At 38.0% G+C, this 19,961-nt stretch overlaps 1 protein-coding gene across 4 annotated transcripts in view; it reads right to left on the bottom strand.

Moving 5' to 3' along the window:
- The window catches only part of kcnk2b (potassium channel, subfamily K, member 2b), a 72,666-nt gene that overhangs the window by 35,096 nt on the left and 17,609 nt on the right, over nucleotides 1–19,961 (bottom strand). For all 4 annotated transcript variants that reach the window (XM_042746613.1, XM_042746611.1, XM_042746610.1 and 1 more), the window contains exons 2-3: nucleotides 8,312–8,622; nucleotides 1,528–1,645 (exon numbers count right to left, since the gene is read on the bottom strand). In XM_042746613.1, the coding sequence (XP_042602547.1) occupies nucleotides 1,528–1,645; nucleotides 8,312–8,622 (429 nt within the window). The remainder of the gene's footprint in view (nucleotides 1–1,527; nucleotides 1,646–8,311; nucleotides 8,623–19,961) is intronic.

The following is a 19,961-nucleotide window of genomic DNA, read 5'->3' as shown; positions in this document are numbered from 1 at the left end:
TGTTTTCTTTGCATACAAAAAGTGTTCTCGTAGCTTCGTAAAATTACGGTTGAACCCCTGATGTCACATGGATTGTTTTACCAATCTCCTTGCTATGTTTCTGGATGTTGATTGTGTTAATTACATTGCTGTCTATGGAGGGCCAGAGAGCTCTTAGAATGTATCAAAAATATCTTAATTTGTGTTTCAAAGTTGAACGAAGGTCTTGCTGGTTTGGAACGACATGAGGGTGGAGTAATTAATGACAGAATTTTCATTTATGGGTGAACTAACCCTTTAAGACATTTGATGTGTTTGTTATTTTACTCCATTGCTATGTGCTTTACTACAGCCACCGTACTTGGCAACAGAAAATTTTCAAGAACTAAAATATGATATGATAGAAAAAAAAAAAGTAGGAATACATAAGTGGATGTGGGCTCTCAAGAGCATGAGCTGAGGAGTCTTCCTATGACACTTGGTTCATGAAATACAGCCAAAAATGCCAACATTTCAGTCCAGTTCATGGACCTTTTATAGTCTGTGATTGCTAATATTGTATTATGCCAGTGCTTCTCCTTGTGTGTTTTTTGGCCTACCTAAGCTACCATTTGCACACCAGTCTTCCGCATGCTGTGCCTTTCACCATGGATGATATCCGACGAAAAAATGTAATTAGAAAATTAATAAGGAGAGATAAAAATTATGGAAAATGCTAAGACTGGCCATTTTAACATCAGCGTCAGGTAAGATACTTGTCTAGATTTTACTGCTCACTTACATGGGTTTATCATTATCGGCCACTTCTATAAATTCATGTGAAGTTTACTTAAATTATGTTTTTGTAATAAACTAAATTATATTAATACATATTTCATTAGACATATACACCGTATGTGACCCATGCAACCACATCACATCTAAAAACACACCCAACTCAAACACGGAGATGTTAGTCCCATTCAAATTGGTACATGAAATTGCAGACGTCGGATTATAAGAATTGGAACTAACTGAAAAGTGCTAAAGAAGATCATCATATAACATCAGGCACAAAAACAAACTAATCTCGTCACTAAAAGCACTTGAAGAAGAAGAGAATGATGCAACAATGACTAAAGGGGTCCAGAGGATAACAGCATTCTTTTCCAAGAAAGGTGAGTGCTTTATGCTATATAAAGTGCATGTTTAATTGCCTTGCATGCGATCTTCTGCCACGGGAAATAAACATTCAATTTCTCTGACATAAATGTAACATTTTTAACTGTTAATGCTTTTGAGCAGACTCAGCTCAGTCTGTCAGCTTGCATCCACTGCTTGACATCATCACAGTGTTCTTTAAAAAAACTCAAACTGACTTCAGATTGCAGCCTTTTGGTTTACTCCAGCAGTTTTAACATACATGTTGAGAACAATCACTGTTCTTATGAGCCTTAAACAGAAACAATGGATAAAGTCAAAAAAGATGCTGCTGCTGCACCAAGTAGAAGATGGTGTGATGGCTCATGTACTGCATGTATGCTTGTGTGTGTGTGTCCTTTACTATACCTATGGTGGTAATAACTGTTCCAGCGAAGAAGAAGGAGTTGCTGAGATCCCATAAACTGCTCTGATTGGATGAGTATCCTGAAGGGTTCACTCCTGCTCGTAATGCTGACACCACTTGCTGTGATAAGAGAAAAAGGTTTCTATTATTACACATATTCCAAAAATACCCATATGTTTACACACATTTCAAAGTAAAACTGTTTCTGCCTAAGTGTATGAGATATTAAAATATTTAATGATTAACAGATTAGTAGCATCAATTGAAATTACAAAAATAATAACCGTTTCTAAGCAGATTTCAGAAAAACCTCCCTATCTGTCATTGGTGGGCCAGACTGGTAGTCCCACCCCTTATATCATGCAACTAACTGAGCAAGAAGTTTATCTGTTAAACCACACATTATTTTTCTAAATAAAATGGTTGTGACCCATAACAAGTTGTCTGCATAAAATATCTAAATATTCCACTAATATTCATACTTCTGCCATGTGTGAGACATGCATTTTACCCCATCCATATTCAGGTGTCTCTATTTTATTCATATTTACACCTATCTCCTAGAATAAGCCTTTAGCGATCACTCCACCAGCAGCATGGAAAGTAAAACCTCTTCCAGTCAATGCTAGCTTATGTGAAAAGAAAAAAACCCCCACCTAAGTATACTTCTGTGATTGAGCTGTGAGGTACACTGCTGGAAGATGGAGGTGATCAGGGCCACGGAGAGCTCCACTGTGACAAATGTGATCTATTATCTGAATGGCAAAGAGCCTCAGGTGCGCTGTTTAAAGTAGCAATCAGCAGCACACTTAAGCAAGGACTGAAATGTCTGTGAGGTGGGTGTGTGACTAGAACACGAACAGATCTGTGAGCTTTCTTAGACTCAACAACAGGAAAGAAGACTTAAACCCACACGCTGTATAAAGGAAACACCTAAAGACATAAATGATTTAGCTTATCCCCTTTTCCTTGCACACTGATGTTTGAAGTCCAATGAAAATAGCTACAAACAAAGCCACAGTAGAATTACCTGTTGCATCTGTCTGAGCAACAGTTAATTAATTTTTTTTTATTTTAGCACCAAAATATTCATATTATACTAACCACCCACAGACTGGTTTAAGCAAGTGCAATCACCACTGAAATGGCACTTCTGCTTCCTTTAAAATACTGTACTCAGAATCGACCCACAAGAACTGCACCATGCAAATTACATTCTATTCATGTTATGCATATTGTTGGTGTTTGTGATTTTGGGTGTTTGTGCATTTTCTTTAATGGATATTTTATTTTGTGTATCTAGTAACCTGTCTCTCTACATCAAAGAGGGAAAAGCCAATACAAGGTCACATAAAGTGCCAATGTGCAAAGGTAAAAAGCAAGGATTTCTAGGTACGGGCAAAGGTAAATTGCAAGGATTTATTTGAAATGTTGTTTGCAAATTTCAGAGTTGTCCTCTTAATAAAGGTTTAATAACTGTTTTTCACTGGTACTATATACACTCTCTGAAGGAACACTTCTTTTAGGAATGCAGAGGAACTTCTGAGCCATTGTTCTTTAGCATGCAAATACCACCACTGCATCTAGATGCGGTGCATGCATTTGACTCATTTTATTGGTGGCACAGAAAGGTATAGCTTCCGCCTTTGTCATATGCAGCCTTATGCTGGAATGATTCTTTGATCATTGGCTGATCACTGACTTCAGCCAAAGATGAACCAGCACTATATGCATGGCCGCTCTGTAATGCAGGACAAAATAGAAATAAACATAAATAAATACAAAAATCCATCCCTCTGAAATTTTAAACAAAAAGAACAAATGATGATTTTAAAACAATTAGAATTCATTGCTGCTGTACAATAATCAGCACAATAAATACATAGCCAAATACACATTAGATAAATGTCTTGATATTTAGTGTCATTACTATCATTACTTAATTACTGATTAATACCCAAATAATTGTTTTTTTTTATCAGTACAACAACAGTATTGTGTTGCATTTTTTCATGAATAGTATAGCTATAATATAGCATTACCTACATATTTAAAAACAGTTCATTAACTGTGTCATGAACTTGATATTGATATTATTACTCTGCCACACTGCCATTATAAATTACACACCTTAGTATTAGCTGATTAACAGTATTTTTAATGCAAAATGCAAACTTTAGGCTTTTGGTTGTTTTTTGGGTTTTTTCTATTTTTGTATATTGTATATGGATTCAGGTTGCATGGTTTTTTTGCTTTTATTTTGGCGTCTTAGTTGTTGTTGTTTCTAAGAGCCACGTCTATTTAGTATTCAAAAACGTGGAAAATGGAAGTATAGCATTATAACTTACCTTTATCTTCCTAATTTGTACTGGATGATTGTTGTGAAGACCGTCCTTCGGATGAGACGTTAAACCAAATTACTGACTCTCTGTGATCACTAAAAAAATCCCATGGCACTTCTCGTAAAGAGTAGGGGTATGACCCCGATGTCCTGGCCAAATTCCCTCCACTGGCCCATGTCAATCATGGCCTCCTAATAATCCCCATGCATTGAACTGGCTCTATCTCTTTCCTCTCCACCTGTAGCTGGTGTGTGGTGAGCACACTGGCACCGTTGTACTGTAGCTGCCGTTGCATCATTCAAGTGGATGCTGCACACTGGTGGTGGTTGAGGAGAGACCGCTTCTTATAATTGTAATATCATTTAATTTCAAGTCTAGCAAAGTTATCCTTTGTTTCAGTGCCACTTTCTATCTACGTGTCTTGTAAAAAAGATTATTTATTTAGCCAACAATCCAAGTGCATCTCAATAAATTAGAATGTTGTGGAAAAGTTCATTTATTTCAGTAATTCAACTTAAATTGTGAAGCTTGTGTATTAAATAAATTCACTGCACACAGACTGAAGTAGTTTAAGTCTTTGGTTCTTTTACTTGTGATGATTTTGGCTCACATTTAACAAAAACCCTCCAATTCACTATCTCACAAATTAGAATATGGTGACATGCCAAGCAGCTAATCAACTCAAAACACCTGCAAAGGTTTCCTGAGCCTTCAAAATGGTCTCTCAGTTTGGTTCACTCGGCTACACAATCATGGGGAAGACTGCTGATCTGACAGTTGTCCAGAAGACAATCATGGACACCCTTCACAAGCAGGGTAAGCCACAAACATTCATTGCCAAAGAAGCTGGCTGTTCACAGAGTGCTGTATCCAAGCATGTTAACAGAAAGTTGAGTGGAAGGAAAAAGTATGGAAGAAAAAGCTGCACAACCAACCAACCAAGAGAACCGCAGCCTTATGAGGATTGTCAAGCAAAATCGATTCAAGAATTTGAGTGAACTTCGCAAGGAATGGACTGAGGCTGGGGTCAAGGCATCAAGAGCCACCACACACAGACGTGTCAAGGAATTTGGCTACAGTTGTCGTATTCCTCTTGTTAAGCCACTCCTTAACCACAGTCAACGTCAAAGGCGTCTTGCCTGGGCTAAGGAGAAGAAGAACTGGACTGTTGCCCAGTGGTCCAAAGTCCTCTTTTCAGATGAGAGCAAGTTTTGTATTTCATTTGGAAACCAAGGTCCTAGAGTCTGGAGGAAGGGTGGAGAAGCTCATAGCCCAAGTTGCTTGAAGTCCAGTGTTAAGTTTCCACAGTCTGTGGTGATTTGGGGTGGAATGTCATCTGCTGGTGTTGGTCCATTTTGTTTTTTGAAAACCAAAGTCACTGCACCCGTTTATCAAGAAATTTTGGAGCACTTCATGCTTCCTTCTGCTGACCAGCTTTTTGAAGATGCTGATTTCATTTTCCAGCAGGATTTGGCACCTCTCCACACTGCCAAAAGCACCAAAAGTTGATTAAATGACCATGGTGTTGGTGTGCTTGACTGGCCAGCAAACTTACCCGACCTGAACCGCATAGAGAATCTATGGGGTATTGTCCAGAGGAAAATGAGAAACAAGAGACCAAAAAATGCAGATGAGCTGAAGGCCACTGTCAAAGAAACCTGGCTTCCATACCACAAACTGATCACCTCCATGCCACGCCGAATTGAGGCAGTAATTAAAGCAAAAGGAGCCCCTATCAAGTATTGAGTACATGTACAGTAAATGAACATACTTTTCAGAAGGCCAACAATTCACTACAAATGTTTTTTTTATTGGTCTTATGAAGTATTCTAATTTGTTGAGAACCAAAGACTTAAACTACTTCAGTCTGTGTGCAATGAATTTATTTAACCCTCTGGGGCCTGTGGGTGTTTTGGGGGCCTAGAGAAGTTTTGACATGACCTGATATTTGTGTTTTTTTCAGTTGCTTATAAACACATAAATGGCTAATGTCTAAGAACAGTGTAATCAGCACAAACTGGGCTACAATAATATGTGAGCAGCATGTATGTACATGATTGTGTTTTTGAGAAAGCGACGTTTATGCGCGGTTAGTGAAAAACTAAAATTTTGAAGTCACTGAAATAAGGCAATAAAACACCTAAAGAACATTTGTTCACAAGACTTTTGAGAACACATTTTGAAGCCTAGAGTTTTTGCTTCAAAATAATGTGAAAATCATCTTGATTACTCGCTCACAGAAAACAATATATTGATTTACATTTTTTAAGACACTTTTTGTGTAGGAAAGGTATATGCGAGAAGGCATCAACTATCATGCATAATGCTGTAATTCACACCTGAGAAGACAAAGGCCCGTATAATGAGCTGCATAATGAGCCTTTCAGCCAGGTGTGTGACTGAGAGAGAAGAGTTACAAGAAAGACTCTGAGGACAAAATTTTTTTTTAAACTACATTATTAACAGTATTCTGATGGTCACTGATACTAGTACTAATTTATAGAAAAAAAGAACACAATTGGCAAGTAGAGGGAATATTGTGGTTGGTATTTGTGGCTTACTTGATACATTTACACCTATACATACATACATTTATACCCATCCCGGGTATAACACATTCAAAATACTTACACCAGAGTAGATATTTATGAACAGAAGCTTAGTTACATTCATTAACACAAGCATGCTTTGTATGTAGGCCTATACAATATATATAGTTATAAAACATATTTGGTTATATTCGTGAACAGAGAATAGGCTATCTCAGTAAAGTTTTATCTAACCATTCTTACTGACATCAGGCTAGCAACAATAATTTTTTTTTAATATTGTATTGCTGTTTATGTTATATAACATTAAAAAAAAAAACATCCTGGCATGGTGAGACATTTAGATGCTGTGAATGAAACTTTATGTTTCACTTGATTATGCATTTAGTCAGGAATTATAGTTTGAAAAAAGTCTAACTAGTAAAATGTGTACAGGTTATGTGAAAACTAATACAAGTAGGATAATAAAAAAAAAAAAAAATTCTCATGTTTAGGATCTCTGCTTGATCAAGCCACTGCATCAATAATCCAAAAGTAATCCAAAGCTTCTTGAGGTGAATTCTTTCTTATTTGTCACAGCAAGTCTTTTCTGCTGTGAATTCAGTCTCATTCCTCTCAGCGCGAAGTGCAAAGTAAAATGTAAAAAACTCACTGCTTTGTTTGTTGTTATGGGGCATTTACCCGGCGTGACTATTATAATGCCAATAGCGCGCTCGGCGCGTGGGCGTGGTTGCATTACATATAATGAAGGGAGACGTGAAAGACGGACATTGCGTTGGTTTCATATAGATTACTTTATCACAGAAAATTTGTTTTTGGTAGCACTTGCTCAGTTTAAAAGTAGACATGTCAGGCTTTCTATAGATCTATCTATCATGTCTCTGTGTTGAGTATTCACTGAGTTACAGTTCATTTCAATGACGCGTTCCTAAATGAAGATCACCGCAGACCAAGGCTGCAGACAGCGCTCCCTGTTTGTTTTCTTTATTTTATAAATGCACAAAGTTTTGTTGTAATTATGTGTGTATACAAATAAAAGTAGACCCTTTACAGATTCGATTGATGTATTGCTCTAATCTGTACGATCAAAACTGAAAGTGTAATTTAAGTTCTTTTTGGTGTTATCAGAAGATGCCTCAAAAAGCATATTTGCATTAGTTGGCCCCGGAGGGTTGATACACAAGTTTCCCAATTTGAGTTGAATTTACTGAAATAAATGAACTTTTCCACGACATTCTAATTTACTGAGATGCACCTGTATTTGGAATCCAAAATATTTCCAAATCTTCAACTTTACCATTTTAGAAGGGGGAAAAAAGCTTCAGCTTCACCATACTTTTTATAAAGGGGACACATGGTGTTGTTAACCATTTAAAAATTTCTCCTCCCATCAAAATACCAGCTCTTCTTTTAGTCAACAAAGCTTCATTTACATGCCTGTAGTATTGACAGGTTGATTGTAATGGATGCAATTTATTATGATTGATCCTGAGACTGGTTTGATAGGAGGCAAAATTTTAATGTTAGGGTCTATAACAGAAGGCAAAGCTTCTCCAGTGAAAGTGTTTTCCTTCTTCCTTTCTTTCTTTCTTTCTTTCTTTTACAACATAAGTTGTCATAAACTGAACAGGGCTGCATTTCCCGAAAACATTTGGTTTATGATGCTTTTGGGAAATGCAGCCCAGCATCAGACAGGCCAGTAAATGTTATTTCATCAATAAAAATAAATTAAATGTTGTTATTTTAAAGATGAGAATAAGTAAAATGAGCCCAGCATCAATTCAGTATAACCTGACATTTGGAACAGATAAATAAGAAACCTAAAATGTGTAACCCAAGTAGCCCAACATGTGTTTTGTCCAATATTTGTATTGTGTGCATGTCAGCTGTTTCACCTTCACTAAGTTTTCCAGGTCTGATGAGTTGACACATGGATGCTGCTCAAGGAATTCCAGTTTTTCCACCAGGATGGCCAGTTTCTGGGATGTTTCATGAGGCTGTTCCAACTCTTTAAACACAGTTGCTCCGACAATCAAGTACAGTACCACCAGCAGGAAGACGCTCAGCACTGTTTTCCAGCGCATTACAGTCACACGAGGCTCAAAGTCATCTGGAGACTTCAGCAGCACCGGCTGAGCTGAGAACGACAGGCGTGGTTTGGAGTTGTGAGTGGCTGTTTTAGGATCAAGGAGGTCGGGAGCAGCCACTAACAAACAGAAGAAAGAAAGAAAGAAAGAAAGAAAGAAGGTAAGGAAAGAAAGAACAAAAGAAAGAAAGAAAGAAAATCATAATAAAAGATTATGCATACATTCACATCAGTAGTCTAGCAGTAATTTACTGATAAACAGAATTTGTATGTGTGCTCTTATTTCTTATTAAGTAATTAAAATTGCACAGAATAAAAATGTAATGTCAAACTGAATGAATGCGCTAACTGCATTGCTTCCATTTGACTGTGTTAAACAAATTTAATTAATCGTGACCTTTACTTTATGCATTTATGAAACACTTGTACCCAGGGCCAGATTAACATAAGGGCTAGGCGGGGCTGAAGCCCCAGGGCCCACGGAAGAAGGGGACCCTTGATTGGCTGGAGGAAATGGGAACTGTCCTTACGTCACTGATTGACAATTCATATAGGTGGTTGTTTTGTGTCTAATTATAAAATAACAAGAAATTATTGGAGATGTTCCTGACTGATATAATTCATACTTAAATCAAAATCGCTTTACAATTTTCACCATCCGCCATGACATCAGGAAACGCCTCTTTGCGTTACTCTTCCACACGTCGAGAATGTGAAGTAGCCTATTCCGCTCAGCTCGTTCGCTGATGCTGGTGTTCAAAATGTTAAAAAAATTATAGTGGTGTGCAAAAAACAAAAAAGAAAATTGAAAGGGAAAAACGTAAGGCTAATCTTACAGGTAAAATTCCAAAAATAACTAACTACTTCAGTTCACTTTCAGGCAAAACACATACACATTTAGCATCACCCACCGTCGTAGGTCCATGTGCTTTACACATTGAAGTTGAGTTAGCAGCAGCCATAAGTCATTGTACTTATAACCAGTTAATCCAGAAAGCAAAGATTTTTTATGAATGTTTACTCTGCCCCCTTAGATAAAAACGACAGTAATATCCCAGGGGACAGTGAAATATTGGCACATCAGACAACATATCGGGTCAGCCTGAAGGAAAAAATTACATTTACAGTACTGACTTGTTTAAACATTCCCTTTAAACAAGTAGGCTCTTACTGTCAGGTTTGAGCTAAGGGATGAGGTGAGGACTCAAGCACAGAGCAATAATCATTTTATTGCATTTAAAAAAAGAAACGAAAACTACCCCAAAGGAATGGGGCAGGACACTGGACACAAGGGTATTAAAGTCAACAAATTATCACAGGACTGAAAACCCAAGGAAAGGATAAATAGGAAACCAAACAGTGAGGATAACAAAGGAGGACAGGTGGACAAATTATCCACTGATCAGGTAACGAGAGTGTTCAACAATAGAGAGAAGAACAAATTGCATTTAGAAACAAACACAAAAGCCATCTGTTCACACAAAACATAACACAAGAACACATGGTCAATGAGAGTCACAAGCCGTATGCTAAACCAAACACGACACAAGAAAAAAAAGGCATGAGACAAGACCGCATGGTGAGAGAATGAACACTCATCACGTGTGCTCACAACAAAGACAAAACTTGGAGCATGAATGTCTGAACCCCGCCACTGAACCGAAACCGAACTGACAGAAGTGCTGTACATCACACTCCAAACCAGGGGGAATGGGGGCATCAGAACCGTTTTAATACCGTAGCTTGTTGGACAGTAAGTAACCCACTACAAAATAATACGGCGATAAGCCTGAGTGTGAAGTTATATTAGGCTAATATTGTAGACCTACCAATGTGTTGGGTAGCAGTGGGCTTGCTGCAATTAAATATATCTAAATAAGAGACATCCCAGACAAAACCTAAAATACTATGTGGAGAATGCAAAATAATTTAATAATTATAATATGACTGCGTGGTGAACCTATGAACCGAACTGAATTTTAGTTATTTAAATACGGTCTCCATGCTGTGTACACGTATATCTATCCTTACAAGCACAATTTTGGCTGTATTATTTGTGTCCAATTCAAAAATTGCTCTTGAGAAATTTTATGGGCCCTATTTTAACGATCTAAAAGCAAAAATGTAAAGCGCACGGCGCAGGTGCACTCAGGGCGTGTCCAAATCCACTTTTGCTATTTTAAGGAAAAAACGACGGAAAAAACGGTTGGCGCGCCCGGGGGCGCGCATGGTCTAAATGGGTTGTCCCTATTCTCTTAATGAGTAATGGGTGTTTTTTGGGCGAAATGTGCAATAAACCAAATCAGAGTCTCATCTTCCATTCCCTTTAAGAGCCAGTTGCGCTCGTGCCATGACGGATTTGCTATTTACACGGCGGAATTTGGCAAAAACGCAAAGACAGAACGCGTCTCCGAGTTTCCGAGGAGATGCTTGTGTGCTTGTGTGTAGATAGAATAGTTATGATAAATTCTGTTACTATCCATTATGACATGTAGGCATTTTTATATTTAATTAGCCTACAAAAAAATTCTTATTCATTGCAATCGTTTAATTTTTAATATTTGGCATGTTTGTGTGCTGTGCTTCCCTGTGTCGTTTGTGTGCTGCTGTGCGTCCCTGTGTTTAATAAGCAGCGTGAACGCGCGTTGTTGACCCGGCTATACTAAAAAGCTTTTTGCATGAATTTAGACCAGGTTTGAGTTGGTCTATGGTGCAGTCTATTTTCAGCTCCTTAAAATAGCAATGCGCCAGGACACACCTCCTTTTTTAGACCAGCACGCCCATGGGCACACAAATGGGCACAAATGCATTTGCTAATTAAACGACGTGGCGCTGGATGGGAAAATGCGAACGTGCCGGACTGAAACTAGCAAACACACTTGCCTTGCATCGCATTGCACCGGGTGTATGATCGGGCCCTATGTTTATTAAAAATAAACCAGACGGACAGTGACAAAATCTTGACATTTACATATTAACAACTTTAGGTCAGTCAGATTAATTAAATGAGAGTCAGTAAAATGATGAAATTTTGCATGTAACCATTCAACTGAATTTTGTTCCAATTATTGCTTCAAAATTATCAGTGTACATTTCCAACTCCAGAGTTCTCAACAATGGACACAAAATAGTGATAAAAATTTAAATCTAATAAAAATGTCTAAAGGATGAGTCTCTTCTTTCCCAAACACAACATTGTGGTGTCTGATGGGTGTTGTCCTAGTACTACTAGTGTTCTGCAAAGCTTTGTAATTTGTGAATCTAGCTGCAAGCAACGATTTCCAGAGTTCAATGCATTTAAGTACATTGGAAAAAAGACATTAAGTATTATTTAGCAAGCCTGTAACCACCTACAACAATGATTAAAAAGAGTATTTTCCGTTCCAAGTAATTTGCCATAGAAATATGTTTTTTTTTTTTTACAATTATGGCTGTTATAGTGCCACCTACTGTATACTACGATATCCTTAAAAGTTGGCATACTTCTTTAGAACCATACATGTGCTCACCTAATTTTGTGAAGTTCAGTTTTTGTTCAGGATTATAGACTTTTGGGTATATTTAGCCATGCCTATTTTCTAAATGACACTGTTATAGCTAACCAAATTGTAAAGTTAAACATTTTTTGATAATTATTGACCTAAGAGTCCAGAGAATTGTACTGAAGTGGTTTTGAGGTTAAACAAACAAACAAACAAACAAAAAAAAACTAGGACTAGTTTGCAGAAGTAGTTTTTTTTTTATTTTTTATAATCTTGAATAATTCAAACAATTTGAACTTTGAGGCAAAGTTGTTCAGAATTAACATAGATTTATCAAATGATAAAACAAATTGCGCAATATACAATTGTTTACACACTTGAAAAATGTGATTTTGCACCCAGTGGCCAATTTCTTTCAAATTTCTCACAGACCATTTGGGCCATGGGTCAAAAAGGCCCACTCAGTTTTGTTCCGATTAATCCCGTCAGGCAAAAAACCCAGGACTACTTCGCAAAAGTAGGTTTTTCAAAAATTCCAAATAGCCAACAATGTTGCAAAGGTGGCGATCAAATCTGTTGTATGTTTTGTTCGTCTTGAGTCAAGGATTCTGCAATCAGGGCAAGCCTTAGGGACGTTGTAGACAGTGTGCGAACTACCATTCCTCATAGTTTCAGTCATCTACACCTTATGATTTGGCCTGCCTGATAAATTTTAGGTCAGAATAGTGATCTTTGAAAATCTTAAAAATTAAAATAGGGTTTCAGCACTATGCACTTGAACCCCTAATAATAATAATAAATTAACATTTCTCCATTTGGCTTGAGTGTCATAATTTTTTTTTTTTTTTTTGACTTTATGTCTCATTGGCTATGGAAAATAAAAATATAATTTTTTTCTGTCTCTGAAAGTAAGGATTTGTCTCTGTCTGGCACTTATAATAAATAGCACCTCTGTCATTACAGTGCTTTACAGTCAGCAGAATGTGTTTCTTTCTCCCCAGCATCACACCACTGTTACTGTGTGTGAGTTTTGTGGGGACTGAATTTACTATTACAACCATTCTTAAAGATAAAGTTACTGTATGTTAAGATACATTTCTGTTGTTCTAAAAAGCCTTGAATCCACTCAGAGACAAGTCCTCCTTCATTAATGTGGCTAGCAAATCTTGTAAGTTATATGTGGGCCTAGTTCAATCCATTTCATGAGTCAGTCCAAAGAACTGCTGTGCTTCAGGTTGAGGATGCTTGTACAGGAGATGTGCTTTAAAGCAGTGGCTTTCAATCATGCTCTGCACATTTGTCTCCCTTCTGATTCAAATTTAGATAATCAGCTCATTATTAGAGAACTCCAAACTGAACTTAGTGTGTCTGATAAGAGAGATCTACAAAATGTGCAGAGCAGTGTGTCCCCAGGACCATGATATAAAACCACAGCTTTAAACCATAGAGTTCTGGTGGAGTTGTGTCAGCCTACACCAAACCTAAGCAGGCCCAGTGCGTGCTTTCCCAGGGCGAGGCCCACAGCTTTGGGCACACACTAGTGGACTGCCCACATTAATCCCATGATGGCCCAGTGTGGGCCAGCCCATTTGGGCCCAGATCAACTTTTGTATCCTTTGGGCCCATGCAGGTTTTGTGTAGGCAGCCATGTAATGCAGCTAGGAGAATACAAACAAAACTGACTGGCCATTCTTTAGCCACTCAGTTGAACTGGAATGGCTCAAATCAAAAGAGACCTTTTCAGAACCTGTTGTTTCATAAAGGCCAGGGATCTTTAAATCTGGCTCACAAGATCCACTTTCCTGCAGAGTTTAGTTCTGACCTTAATCAAACACACCTGAGCATGTCTTCAGGATCATTAGAAAATCACAGGTGGGTGTTCAAAGTTTGATCAAAGATGGAGCTAAACTCTGCAGGAAAGTGGATCCCATGAGCCATATTTGAGGTGTAATAGACATGAACCTGTTAATAAAAAATTTGTTGGCAGTTTTCGTCCTTACCACTATGGGTGCTAGGGTGTTTTTAGGTTTCCTTAGTTTAATTGATGTGGGTATGTTGATTTAAGATTTGTTGGAAGTTAAGTTTTTTGTAGTTGGGGGTTTTTGGAGAGTATCGTCCGAAACTTACCAAGTGTTTTTTTTTTTTGTTTTTTTTTGATGCGGGCGTCCTGTTTGGAGTATACGGCGATTGACATAAACTGGTTTGTGACTGGACTGAGATGATTTCTGGGGTGGTTGATGAAGATGAAATGGAGTCAGATGACTGGAATTTAATAAGTAATAGGAAAGGACAGGAAAAGAGAAAGAGTGGGCGAAATGAAGGGAGTTGGGTAGCCAAACCAGTAAAAGGGGATTAGATGGAAACAGCTCAGATGAAGATAATAGGGTTGTACGTAAAAAGAATGTAAGAGAGGAATATAAAGTAATTCTTAAATTCAGAAAGGAAGATGAACATGTTAATCTAAGTCCAATAGCATTGTCTAGAGAGCTGAAGAAAAAGTTAGGAGAAGTGGATACGGCTAAGATTTTGAGCGATGGAAGACTGTTTGTAATATGTAAAACAGAAGAGCAAAAAAAAAAAACAGCACTAAAAATTGATAATGTGTGCAAGAAAAAAGTGAATGAAAGGAAGATGTTGGGTGAGAGATGAATGAAACAGGGAGTGATAACAGGCATTCCAATTGAAGAAGACCTAGAGAGGCTCAAACAAAGTATTTCTGGATGTGAAGTGAGTACAATAAAAAGGTTGGAAATAACAATGAATGGGGAAAGGGTTGATAGTTTATCAATTCTTTTGGAGTTTCAGGATTCAGTGCTTCCAGAAAGAGTCAAAATTGGATATATGAGATTTGCAGTGAGGCCATATATTCCTCCCCCACTCCGCTGTTATAGATGTCAGAGATATGGACATATAGCAGCGGTGTGAAATGGAACACAAAGATGCCCTAAGTTTGGAGGTGATCATAGAATTGAAAATTGTGAAGAGAATGTACAAGACAAGTGCCGTAATTGCGGGTGGCAATATAGGGTAACATACGAAGAGAGAGCTGTGGAAATTGAACAAGTGAAAGTGGTAAACAACATAAGTTATTTTGTTGGGAGTGAGTGAGGTAGGTGAGAGAGGGAGGGGTGATTGATAAGACTGAGATAAAGATATATCAAGACAAGAGGTTGGTCAAGCAGTGGAAAGCAGCACAAAACTGACAGTGGACAGGCTGATTTTGTTTATTGCTTATGTAATTAACTGTACGGACCAAGTCAGGCACAAAACAGAGAAAATTTAAATAATTGTGAAGGGAGCTGAATTTTTTGGGTATAAGCAACATATCTTGGGAAAATATCAATAAAAGGCTGGAAATTGATGGGAAGTCCGGAGATGTAGGTGATAAGACAACTTGAATATTGTACAATGGATTGCCATAAGCTTGTTAGCAAATGGTCAAGAGTTTAAAGGTTACATAGAAGGGTTTAAAAAGAAACCAGAAATCATATGCATTCAGGAAACCTGGCTTAAACCAGTTCTAGATTTTAGTATTAAAGGTTATGATAGTATACGCAGGGATAGAGAGGAAGATATTGGTGGAAGGTGTATAAGATGTGTAAAACAAGGAATACAATATAAAATTTTAGGGAAAGGAAAGGAGTTAGAATTTATAATAGTAGAAGTTTTGGGAAAAAAAAGGAAATGTTAAAATTGTACATTTTTATAATCCATGTAAAAGACTATCACTAGATATATTGTATGAACTGATTGTACATTTAGAAGAGAAAATCATATGTTGCAGAGATTTGTTTTTTTTTTTAATGCTCATAGCACTGATGGGAATGGAATAGTGGTTGAAGAGTTAATGGAGATTGGGGATTTAGTGTTTTTTGATTATGGAAGGGAAGAAGCAGCTATTGATCTTACACTTGTTTCAAATTCACTGGCGGGTATGTGCTTATGGGGGGTGTTTAGAGAAACGACTATAGGGAGTGATCATTATCCTATAGTGATTGAAGTAAATTTAAGTATAGAAGAGTGTAATACAGGAGTAGTAGACAAATGTTTTTTTTTTTTTTTTTTTTTTTTTTTTAAATGCAGATTGGGAAGCATTTAGTATTAGTGAACAAGAAATTGGAAAAAAAAATTAAAATTAAAAAAATTAAAGATGCTGATAAGATTAATAATGATATTTGTAATGCTATATTGTTAGCAGCAAGTCAGACTATTCTGAAGAAGGGAGGTAGTAAAAAAGTAGATTGTACCATGGTGGACAAAAGAATGTGATAAAGCAATTAAATCTCGAAAATAAAGCTTTTAAAATGTTAAAAAAGAATCATAGTTTTCAGAATTTTATTGAATATAAAGGGAAGCAAGCAAATGTAAGGAGAATCATTAAAAATACCAAAAAAAAAAAACAAAAAAAAAACATTTTTTTTTTTGAGGACGTTTTGTAACACAGTGGGAAGGGAAACAGGAATAGGTCAAGGATGGAGAATGATAAAAAGAATGAATGGGATAAAAAGAGAGTTTGGGTATCCAGTTTTAAGGGACGGAGATAAAACAGCTGTAAAAGATAAAGAGGAAGCAGAAATGCTGGCAGAACATTTTGTTAAAATACATAAATCCAAAAATATTAGTGAGGAGGGAAAAAGAGGAAGGGAAATGGCATTGGAGCAGTATAAAGAGATAATACAGAGTGAGGAATACAATAATGATCAACTAAATACGACATTTACGAAGTCGGAGTTAAATCGATATCTTAGGAAAACTAGGAAATCAGCTCCAGGTATGGATCAGATTTGCTATTTAATGATAAGTCATCTCAGTGAATTATCCAAGGATGTTTTATTAAAAATGTACAATAAAATTTGGGAGGAGGGAAAATTACCACTAAATTGGAAGGAGTATAGTTATAGTTCCAATACATAAACCTGGGAAAGATTGTACAAATCCTGGAAATTATAGACCTATTGCTTTGACGTCTAATATTGGTAAGATAATGGAAAAATTGGTGAATGAAAGGTTAATGTATCATGTGGAAAATAGTAAATTGTTATCCAAATATCAGAGTGGTTTTAGGAGAGGGAGAAATACAATGGATCTGGCTGTGTGTTTAGAACATAACCATTCAGATTTGTGTATTTGCCATGGTGTTCATCACAGAGCCAAATACTTAAATATTTAGACTTAATAGGCTATTTACACTGAACAAAATTATAAATGCAACACTTTTGTTTTTGCCCCCATTTTTTATGAGCTGAACTCAAAGATCTAATACTTTTTCTATGTACACAAAAGGCCTATTTCTCTCAAATATTGTTCACAAATCTGTCTAAATCTGTGTTAGTGAGCACTTCTCTTTTGCCGAGATAATCCATCCACCTCACAAGTATGGCATATCAAGATGCTGATTAGACAGCATGATTATTGCCACTCTAAAAGGCCACTCTAAAATGTGCAGTTTTATCACAAAGCACAATGCCACAGATGTTGCAAGTTTTGAGAATCAGAAAGAGCTTTATTGCCAAGTATGCTTACGCATACAAGGAATTTGTTTTAGTGACATAAGCTTCCAGTACACAGAGACAACAACAACAAAAAAACAAAAAACAAATTGCCAATAAAATAAATTGTATGAACAGTTGTGCTATAGATGACATTGGAATAGAATAGAGTAAGATGCAGAGATGTACTTGGATGGAGGGGTAACAAATAAATATAAGAATATTGCACATTTTTATTGCATAAGTGGGGAACATTTAACTGTTCATGAGGTAGATTGCCTGGGGGAAGAAACTGTTCTTGGGCCTGACTGTCCTGGTATTTGCGGCTCTGAAGCGCCGGCCAGATGGCAAAAGTTCAAAAAGGGGGTAACTTCGATGAGAGGGATCCAGAGTGATTTTCTTAGACCTTTTCCTCAGTCTGGAGTGTATACAGTTCTTGAAGGGTGGGCAGGGGAGCACCAGTAATTCTTTCAGCAGTCCGAACCGTTCTCTGTAGTCTTCTGATGTCTGATTTTGTAGCTGAACCAAACCAGACAGTTAGTTAATGTGCACAGGACAGACTCAATGACGGCTGAGTAGAACTGTTTCAGCAGCTCCTGTGGCAGTTTAAACTTCCTCAGCTGGCGAAGGAAGTACAACCTTTGTTGGGCCTTTTTAAAAACGGAGTCAATGTGATTGTCCCACTTCAGGTCCTGAGAGATGGTGGTTCCCAGGAATCTGAATGACTCCACTGCGCCACAGTGCTGTTCATGATGGTGAGTGGGGGGAGTGCAGGGGGTTTTCTCCTGAAGTCCACAATCATCTCCACTGTTTTGAGAGTGTTCAGCTCCAGGTTGTTAGGACTGCACCAGACAGCCAGCTGCTCAACCTCTTGTCTGTAAGCAGTCTCGTCACCGTCCTGGATGAGGCCGATGACTGTAGTGTCATCTGCAAAACTTCAGGAGCTTGGACAGAGGGGTCTTTGGAGGTGCAGTCGTTGGGTGTAGAGGGAGAAAAGCTAAGTGGGGAGAGAACACATCCTGAGGGGCACCAGTGTTGTGTGGAGCGGCGGTTTGATATGACTTTCCCTAGTCTCTCTAGCTGTTGCCTATCTGTCAGAAAGCTGATGATCCACTGACAGATAGAGCTAGGAAAAGAGAGCATGGGGCCAGTTTGGTCTGGCGGGGCTGGTTGGGATGATGGTGTTGAAAGCCGAACTAAAGTCCACAAACAGGATCCTCACTTAAGTCCCTGTTTTTGTGTCAGATGTTGCATGATGAAGTGCAATCCCAAGTTTGATTGCATCATCCACGGACCTGTTTGCTCGGTAAGCAAACTGCAGGGGGTCCAGTAAGGGTCCAGTGATGTCCTTCAGATAAGCCAGAACCAGTTTTTTCAAATGACTTCATGATGACGGACGTTAGAGCCACAGGTCTGTAGTCGTTAAGTCCTGTTATCTTGGGTTTCTTTGGACGGGGATGATGGTGGAGCGTTTGAAGCAGGACGGCACTTTACACAACTCAAGAGATCTGTTGAAGATCTGTGAAAGATGGGGGCCAATTGGTCAGTACAAAGTTCTCAGACAGGCTGGTATAAACCTGGTGCTTTTTCTTCTTTGGTTCTTCCTGAAGACCTGGCGCACATCGTTTTCACTAATTTGAAGTGCAGGAGGGGGGGAGAGGGGGATTGCAGGAGGTGTTAACGGTTTTGTGTAGAGAGATGATCAGAATGGATGTGGGGTGTTTCAAATCTACAATAAAACTCATTCAGGTCGTTAGCAAGTCTTGCCAAGTATGCTTACGCATACAAGGAAGTTGTTTTAGTGACATAAGCTTCCAGTACACAGAGACAACAACAACAAAAAAACAAAAAAAACAAATTGCAAATAAGTAAATTGTATGAACAGTTTGTGCTATAGATGACATTGGAATAGAATAGAGTAAGATGCAGAGATGTACTGGATGGAGGGGTAACAAATAAATATAAGAATATTGCACATCTTTATTGCATAATGGGGGAACATTTAACTGTTCATGAGGTAGATTGCCTGGGGGAAGAAAACTGTTTCTTGGGCCTGACTGTCCTGGTATTTGCGGCTCTGAAGCGCCGGCCAGATGGCAAAAGTTCAAAAAGGGGGTAACTTCGATGAGAGGGATCCAGAGTGATTTTCTGAGCCCTTTTCCTCACTCTGGATGTATACAGTTCTTGAAGGGTGGGCAGGGGAGCACCAATAATTCTTTCAGCAGTCCGAACCGTTCTCTGTAGTCTTCTGATGTCTGATTTTGTAGCTGAACCAAACCAGACAGTTATTAAAGTGCACAGGACAGACTCAATGACGGCTGAGTAGAACTGTTTCAGCAGCTCCTGTGGCAGTTTAAACTTCCTCAGCTGGCGAAGGTAAGTACAACTTTGTTTGGCCTTTTTTTTAACAATGGAGTCAATGTGATTGTCCCATTTCAGGTCCTGAGAGATGGTGGTTCCCAGGAATCTGAATGACTCCACTGCAGCC

This window comes from Cyprinus carpio, chromosome B20, assembly GCF_018340385.1.
Source record: "Cyprinus carpio isolate SPL01 chromosome B20, ASM1834038v1, whole genome shotgun sequence".
In the NCBI taxonomy this organism is placed as follows: Eukaryota; Metazoa; Chordata; class Actinopteri; order Cypriniformes; family Cyprinidae; genus Cyprinus; species Cyprinus carpio.
Note: the sequence above shows the minus strand (reverse complement) of the source record. Positions and strands in the feature narration are given on the sequence as shown.